This window comes from Plasmodium brasilianum (assembly GCF_023973825.1).
Source record: "Plasmodium brasilianum strain Bolivian I chromosome Unknown PB_00_04, whole genome shotgun sequence".
In the NCBI taxonomy this organism is placed as follows: domain Eukaryota; phylum Apicomplexa; class Aconoidasida; order Haemosporida; family Plasmodiidae; genus Plasmodium; species Plasmodium brasilianum.
In genome coordinates, this window is record NW_027122922.1 from 75162 (window position 1) to 85097 (window position 9936).

General features: G+C 19.9%; 1 protein-coding gene across 1 annotated transcript; it reads left to right on the plus strand.

The window, feature by feature from the left end:
• Positions 1-7038: 7038 nt before the first annotated feature.
• Positions 7039-9558, plus strand: MKS88_000171 (STP1 protein; the record flags this gene model as incomplete). Its single annotated transcript, XM_067215533.1, has 4 exons — positions 7039-7047; positions 7173-8163; positions 8242-8327; positions 8416-9558. 4 exons carry the CDS (start codon positions 7039-7041, stop codon positions 9556-9558), a joined length of 2229 nt encoding a protein of 742 aa, XP_067075977.1.
• Between the last annotated feature and the right edge of the window lie 378 nt (positions 9559-9936).

Sequence of the window (9936 nt, forward strand, 5' to 3'; positions counted from 1 at the left end):
TATATTCTGTAAGAGTTTTATCTTATTTTACCTTAAATAAATATAAAACAACGGAAGATATATCCTAAATATGTTTTGAAATTAAATGGTAGTTAAGCATATATTAGTGTATAAAATTTATATAACCATTATTATAGGGATCCCAATAACTTACAAAAAAAAAATTACATATAAATTAAATGTAAAATAAGTTAAAATTTATTATATATAAGTATTATTAATCAATTTATTGCTTTTTTTTTTGGCTCTTTTTTTTTTTTTTAACGCAAAATAATGTATATAAATACTATTGTGTATTAAGGTAAACAATTCTTTTTGTTCAAGTTTTTTTGGAAAATAAATAATCTATAAACCAGATAATTATTAACACTTATAGTATGTTTGTTATTATCTTACATTTATCATTTTTCCCATATTGCGTACTACACTGTAATTATATTGTTAACGATTTTTTATTTTTAATACCTTATATATAGATATGGGAAATAAAAATATATAAATTATACTATATTGTTTCTGTTTTTGAGAATGATAAATAACATTATAATGCACTTAATCCATTTAATAATATATGCAAATAATCTACCAAAAATTTAATAAGTTATGCTATACATTATGCTACAAAATAATTTTAAAAAGTATACATTATCATACATATACATATATATGTATGTTCTGTACTTGTCTCTATTACCACTTTTGAATAAAATTGATTTCATTTAGGCTAAATTTTAATTAATAAAGAATAAGTTAAGGTATATTATTTATTGAATAAAATGTTGAATGCTTATGAAATATATGAAAAATTATTAGAATATACTTGTGAGAACGTTATTCGTACTACATGTCTAAAAAATCGTAAAATGAATTATAACTATGTAATGAAAAATAATAATACTAAATTTCACGTAAATGCAATAATATATTAAATTAAATAATACAACATTATTGATATTTCATAACTGTTTTTTTGTACTTATTCATATATATATTCTAATAAATACATCATAAAAATTTTTTTTTAATTTTATTTCTATTTTTATTTTTTTTTTCTGCATTTACTATGAATATGAAAAAATCGTTTTAAGACTATTATTAAGTATTCATTTATGATCTATAATGACAAAATTAAGTATTAGCGTATGATATATTTTTAAATATTAATAAATGAAATCACAGAACTCTTTAATAATATTACTTGCAATATAATTTATTATTTGTTAATGTAAATATATTATTACTTATTTTAAAATTTCTTTTGAAACAAGAATATAAAAGATAATGAATAAGCAAGAAATTAAAATAATATATATATTAACAAATTTTAGTAAATAATTATTTGAATTAGTGGTTGATGTAATATAATTATGTATAACCAATCTGTTATATTAAAGAATTAATGGTTTTTACTTATTTGTAATTTTTGAATTTATTTTTACTCAATTTTTTTTTTTTTTTCTGTTCTTTATATTTTAATCCCTTACATTCCAACTCATTTTTTTTTTAAATATTTTTATTTATTACATTGTACATGGGAATATATGTGATAGTAATTCATCATTTTTTAAGATATTATATATTTAAAATATCTCATTTGAATATATAAGATATGTGGAAAATATAGTACATAATATATATGTAATAGTGCTTGATTAGGTAGCAAAATAAAAGAAAATATAATTTTCTGAAATATGTGAAAGTATATTGGAAGAACATTATTATAATTGTTATAAAGTGTATATAAAACAATTTATTTGCTCTATTTTTTTTTTTTTTATTGTTTTATATATGTATGAAAAATCTTACTGTTTTGATGTATCCTTTATTATTATATTTTTAATATATTATAAAATTTATTGCATAACATTACAGTTTATACATAACATATAATTTAAATATATGAAAAAAATAGTAAATATTATTATGAATTATTTGATATTTCTCTATATTACGATGGATATTTTATTAATTTACTTAAATAGTATATTTTAATGTTAAAATATATATATTAAATAAGTGGAATTTTCATATAAAATGGACTAATGATATTCCAGTATGTATATATATATATATATATATAACATTTTATTAAGAATACTTTTAACGGAAAAAATATGCAAATATATTTGTATTCATTATGTATTAAAAACAAATTTCTAATAAATATAAAAAAATTATATGCCCAATATTAATTATAATCACGTAAATACATTATACTATTGTTCACTTAAAAAAATATTATTCTTCCAAATGAATAATTAAAAAATAATAAAAAAAATAAAATTTACGATAATTAACAATAATATATTATTATCTTTTTAATATATATATAATTTTTTTACGACAGCATTTATGGAAGCGCTCATTTGGTTTTTATAAATTTTTAGCAGAACTAGGCTCTCTAACTATCTTACATATAGCTGATGTTTAGAATGAAATAAATAATAATGCATTTTTATATATTCATAATAACACAAATGTAACTTACAAAACAGAATAAAAATAAACGTTGTATATAATGAAATTCCCTTAAACATTTACATTTAAAGAGGATTTTTCTATTTTAGTAAAAATCCTTGTTCCTAAATATTTTTTTGGGACTGTTTTAATAAAACAAAATATATATATTTGAACAACTTATTTATGTTTTTTATATATTAAGGAATACTATAAAAATGATTTATTATCTTTATAAAATATTATATTTTTTCCTTGTTGAGTATATATTATATAAGGAAATGCATTCTTATATGTACGTCGGCATAAAGTTCAGAAACCTTTCATATTAAGTCTTTTTTATATTTGCTAAATTATACATACATAAAAAATAAAATATATATAAAATAGTATTAACAATTTTTAAAGTATTATTTATATATTTATGCTAGCTATATATTAGAATATATACAAAAAATAAAATGTTCGATTTTTATGGAATATAATGTTTTATATATGGGGCTTCAAACATAACTTGAAGATATCTATTTTTACACTTTTCTAAAAAGAAGATTACTTTAAAATGTTTTTCTTTAATATATATTTTAATATAAATTATATGTATTAATGATTATAAAAAGTTTACTATGAATCAATTTAATACGTATAATTATCTCATCTATGATGAAAAATATTATTAATTATATAATAGTAATATAAATAGATATGCTGAGCAAAATTGAAATAATTCTTGTAATCAATTGCAAAAATTTTAAAATGAATATGGAACTGGTAAAAAGTATATATCTAATTTCAAAAGTGTAGAATAGTTAAAATATGTTAATGAACTACATGAAGTTGCTGAATCTCATTCATGTTTAGTTTCAGTAAAATACTGATTAAAGAGATTATTGTCATATAAACCACCTTATGATGCTACTAGGTGTTAATTTAATTATTAATTTTCCATAATTATATTAATATTTAATGCAATATTTTTCATGTATTTCCTTTTGTATTACACTATATATCATTCTAATTAAAAACGTGAACACGTTTCTACAATCCTAATATATAACGATAATTATTTATTACTCCATTAGAATTGTTTCTCTCTGTATGTAATTCTTAGTAATATTTGTTTTTTCCATCTTGGCAATGATGTTGTTTTCAATAAAAAAAAAATTAAAAGATGTCGAAATGTGCAGGTGAACAAAGTGGTAAAATGCTGATAAGTGCTTTTGAAGGGCATGACATATATTAGTGTAACAAGGGATATTAAACAATATATACAGAACAAAATTCTAATTTATAAATTTTCAATAACACATTTTTGTGAATATAAAAAAAGACCTTAATAAACTTAATGAAATATATTTTAAAAGAATGCAAAAAAAAAAGTTAAAATAATTTTTTTTTAATAATAATGCTACTAATGTAATATATAAGTGTATGATTCTAACAGAATTATAAAACGTTGATAAGTGAAGAGCCGTATAAACTATTGTAACAAGGTTAAAAAAAACATATTTAATTAAAAATCAAGTATTTTACTAAAAGACTAAGTTATGAAATACATAGGATGAGAGAATAAAAAAGAATTAATTTTTATTGTATAAGTAATATTCATATTATTGTTTAGTATGTACATAATAAGGATATATAAAATTTCTTCTAAGTAATCCATCTCATAATATATATAAATGGATAGTAAAAAAGAGACTTTTATTAATTGAATAAGTGTAACACGAATAGAAACGATTAAATGTAAACAGAATTATGATTAAATTAACTAAAAGTTTGTAATAGATAGAGTATATAATATATTGTAATGCAGAATTAATATATAAATTATGTTTTTTGTACTATAGTTATATATTTGTCAAAAATATCATAAAGTCTCTAATCCAAAATTTGAAATACAAATACTATAAAATATAATTTTATATTAAAAAGATTTATAGAGAACAAAAATATGTATTCCAATGTCATTAAAAAATTTTAATTGAATATTAACAATACTATTAATATTTTATATTAAGATAATGGGGATATAATTTATTGAATTTTTACTAAAATCAAACATATAGACAAATTTCTTGTATAGTGTTAGTAGACTCTATATTTACTTGTATTTCTAAAAAATAAAACGTAAAATTAAAAAATATTTAAGGTAAAATAAATTTTTATGTTATAATTTTCTACTATATTATGCTTTAATACTGCTTGATCTATTGGAATATATTTATAATGATAGATTGGAGAGGGAAATAATATGAACTATAAAATTTTAATACTTAAGTGTATTTTTTTAAAATAATATATATGAAAATTACTTAAATTTTTCATTTATACAAATTAAATATGAGAAAATTATATTGTGTTATATGAAGTAATCGAAAAATATTATATAGGATTGTTTTTTAGTATATTTGTAGCTAGAAATTGTGCTGCTTAATATATAATGTAATACTGATTATGTGTTTGATGTGAAATGTTTAAATGTCAAACAAATCTATTTTAATGTTAAATATTATTTTTTAAATAAATAATATATTCATAATGCCATGAAAAAATAGAATATACAATAATACGTTTGAATTTTTATTAATTTATCATTAATTTTAATGAAATGCAAAGTATAAATTTCGATACGATAAAATAATTGTAATCATTTATAAAAGCAAAATAATAAAAAATACCTTTAAAAAGAAAAAATTTGGTTATATAAATTTTTGAAAGCAAATTTTACTTGTTTTCATAATCTAAATTTATTTTGGGAAAAACATATAATTTTTTATGTTTGTACATGTTCAAATACAATTTTAAGTTTGTTATCTATTGTATTCAATTACAACTTAAATATATAATATCCTATAATACAATAACATTATATTTATATATATTCCAATGTATACGGTTATTAAACAACATATTTCAAAAAAAAAAATTGCATATATCGTAAGAGATTAAAATAAAAAGATTGTGTTTTTGAAGGAACAAAAAATTGTATATTTATAAACTGAAAAGTTAAAAATGCTTTATTTCATTAAATCTTAAATAGAATGAATAAACTTAACTATAATAAATTTAACTGTTTACATGAAAAAATTATTAAAAAATTAATTATTTATTAATATATATTTTTTTATATAATTTTTTCAATATTTTTTAATCTTTTATTTACCCAATACAATTGAAGTGTTAAAATTAGATATAAATTTACATTATAGTGGAATAACATGTAATATATATAATATGTTTAAATTGTTCTATAATTTCTTTTTCCAATTAATGTCTTAAAAATATTGTAAAATAATATATGATTATGTTTTTTTTTTTATAGTAAATAATATTTACTAACAGTGTTAAGGAGATATATTCATATAGTTATCAAATGCAGTAAAAACTGAAAAAAAAAAAAACAAATTTTAATCTATTTATTTGAACATTTATATTAATAATCTGAGAAAAATTATTACGAAACTTCAACATTTTTGTTTAATTTAATATAATATTCCATTTACATAAAATTATAATAATTTTATTTTGTATTGTAATGTTCTAACAACATTTACTTTTTTTTTTAACCATATAGTATAATAAATTTGTTTATAAGTATAACCTAAAAATTTTTCTTATTTTTAATAAGTAGTTAAATTTATTTATATTAATAAATATACGTTAATGTCCATTTTACTAATTAAAATTTAGTCCTAATGGAATCATCCGTATCCAAATGTGGCAATATATATATCCAATAGAAAACTTATATATAATAAATTATACTAATTTAAAACTAGTAAATTTCATAATATTTACCACAAGTAATTAAATTTAGGTAATTCATATGTATATAATGATTAGACCTTTTTGTATATATTATTTCCATATATTTGCCTCAAATATATCAACAGATTCGTATAATTTATATATTATTAATTCTTATCAAGAGATAAAAGTATATATAAAAATTTTTTTATAATGCTATAACATTATAACGATCTATATCAAAAATAAATTACAAAAGACAATAAAGAGGAACATACTATAAGTTCTTATAACGATTTTGCTTATAAATTATATGTTTCTGAACAAGTAATAGATTAAAAGTTATCATTTGCTTTCACGTAAAAATATCTATAAATATAGGCGTTAGTACTAAAAAATAAAAAAAAAAATGTTATATTACGTATATTATTGTTAATTTTATGTATAAATGATGTATTTCTTATTAATGTTACTTCTGTTGTAATTTTTTATTATTAGCTATTGGGTTTTTTCTTTATAAAAGATGTATATATTTTACATAAAAATATATACTTATATTTGTTTAATATCATATTAGGATTAGAATATATTCCTTCTTGTGGCATAAGTTTTTAATATAAAAAGGATAAGAAGAATATAAAATAAATATTAATATGTTAAATTTTTTTATAGTTCTCGCATAAATTCCTTTAATGTTTATAATTTTAGAATTTCATTTAATTAATATATTGGAATTTAATATTACTCTAACTATAAATAAAATATTATATAATTTTATTGTTAGTTAAGATAGTTATTTAGAATTACCTATAGTAATAATGTAGCTTCATCATGGATTTGGTAAAATTTAATGTTTTTTAATATATCTAAATTTATATCCAATTTTTAAGTTTGTGGTAAAAACAAAAGATAAGTTAATTAAAAATTAAGGCTTAAATAATTCCTAATAATTTTTTTGAATCTAGGGTTTGCATGGATTTGGTTACTCGTCAGTGCAATATATTTTAAATCCCATATTTAGAAGCATAGGAAAACATATTAAAAATATAACTTCTTCCTTAAGAGTTGAGAAAAATAAAAGAGAATTTAGAAAAAATTGCTTAGATCTGGCTGATTATATAATTGAGAAAAACCACGCACCCGAATATCTTGATCAATCTAAATGGGACCTAGCACTAAAGAATTGGTATCAAATTCGATATAAAGATCTAACTAGACATGGGGAATGCCCTATGATTATAGAGCAGAATGAGAGAAATCTTTTAGAATTAAGTTATGACGTAAAAGATTTTCATGAAAAAAAAATTAGAGACCTCAGGCGATTAAAACCATTCCTCATCGAAAATAATACATATAGTTGTAATAATGATCAGAGCTGTATGCAAATATTTAACGAATATAATATTTGGATTAATGACAGGAAAAATTATTTTGAGGAAAAGAGACAACTCATTCAAAAAAATTCCTCATCTGTACAAAGGAAATTGAAATTTTCAATACCAATTAATAACTTGCTGAATCCTGAGATATATAGTGAACTTTCTGAAACTTTACCTTCAGTTTCAGTTCCACTTGAAGAAGATGGAAAAGAGATAAGAGGAGAAGGAAAAGGAGAATGCATATCCTTAAGAGTAAGAGGAAATGCGTCTGAAAATCAAAGTACACTACAAGAAAAAGCTTCAACTTCAGGGGCATCATCACTTCAAACATCTGAAACTATAAGTGCAGGAGAATTACCTGGATCAGCTGTAGATTCCTCAATCCATGAAGATGAAAAATCAATATTTCCTAAAAATTCTGAACAACCTTCTTCAATGACTGAATCTGATCCTGTAGAACAACGTCCAACTACTCGTGGATTAGGAGGAACTACTGGTCATATAACTACTATACCATCTGTTGAAGCATTAAATCCTGATTCAAGTTCTCTTTTTATTACACCCTCTAAAAGACTAGGTATCACTTATGTTACTTACTTTTATATTTTTGAAATAACTATACTAAATAATATATAAATTTTAAAAGATATTGCAGATACAGAAGGAAATCAATATAACGCCCACATATCGTATATTTTAACAAGCTTTCTAGTTATTATAGTATTTTCCTTTTTTATTAAAGTAAAATAAAACTAAAATATTAAAAATAACATAAACTTGTAATTAATGTAATATTTTATTTTATAAATATATTTCTATTAAATTGTAGTATGTTTTAATAGGTATGTTTAAAAAAAAGAAAAAGATAAAAAGAAGAGAAGTTAAATTTCTGAGAATATTAGTACCTTCCTATTATAACAGAAGTAAATTTTTAAGACATAATCATTTGGAACACCCAATAAATGAAGATGAAGAAATCATTAAAAAAATAAAAATACAAGAACATAATATGAACAAAAATGAAAATGTATCATACGGAAAAAAGGACAGATCTATAACTATTATAGAAGTACATATGGAAATACTGGAAGAATGCAGAAATAAAGAATGGGAATATAACAAAGGAGAATTTTTAGCAATATGCCAAGAAGTATTAACAAAAAAAGAAAATAGAACCTACACTAACTTAAAAGATGATGAAGTAGTAATGGATAATATTAAAAGTACCAATGAAATTGAAAAACAAAAAAGTCTATGGAATAAATGGGTGGAAAGACATAAAATGTTTTTGGAAAAATTGAGAAAAAAGGATTGGTTTAACAATCTGAAAAATGATTGGAAAGAAGAAAGATCATACATAAAAAATAGTGAAAAATTAAGAAAATATCTTTCAAATGAAAATAAAAAAGATCCATTTTTAGAAAGAAAAAAAGATATATGGAGACGTTGGGTATCAAGGAAGGGTACTATTGTAGAAAAATATTTGGAAGAGGACTTGTTTGAAAAATTGAGAGAGGAAATATATAATATGATAGATACATATGAAAATGAAGGAAGAAAGGATGATATATTATTTATGAATAAAGAATTGGAAAACAAAGAAAATTATGAAGAATTATATAAATATTTTAAAACAAAATTACTAGAAAAACTGTGTACACTAGTATTTATGATGGTATTAGAAGAATGTAAAAAGGAAGAGTATATAGAAAATAAGGAATCGCATTTCGATAATTCCATAAATGAATGGATGACAGAAGTAAATTCAGATATTAAACCAGAAATTGAGAAAAACTTAGCTGATGTTAACGGAGATGTTTTAGGGAATATAAAAAATAATAAAAATTATGATTATGAGGGAGAAGACTGTTTCAGAGAAGAATTGAAAGAATGGATAAGAGAAAATGATGCATACATAAATTCCTTAGATAGTGATAATAACATAGACGAATGCTATCAAGTGGTAGAATAATACATGCTATATATTAATAAAGACAAATTCAAAATATATTTGAATAATAATCAGGAGAAGTTGTACGATATCTATGAAATAAATTTCTTAAATTTTGTTATAATCTAAGGAAGAAAGAAAAAGTAGAATGCAAAGAAATGAGTTATGTAAAATAGAAAAAGAGGCATAGTACATGAAGATTCAAACGTTTTTATTTAAAAGATATTCCAAGATTATATAATTGTTTTTATTCTTATTAGAATATTTCTACAAAAGTTATAGTTACACATGATTCAATAAAAATAGCAATATTTTAATGTGTATATAAAACAAATAGTAATTTTTATATGTTATATAATAGCATATTTATTTAAAAAGTTTTAAGCAATGTTTTTTTTT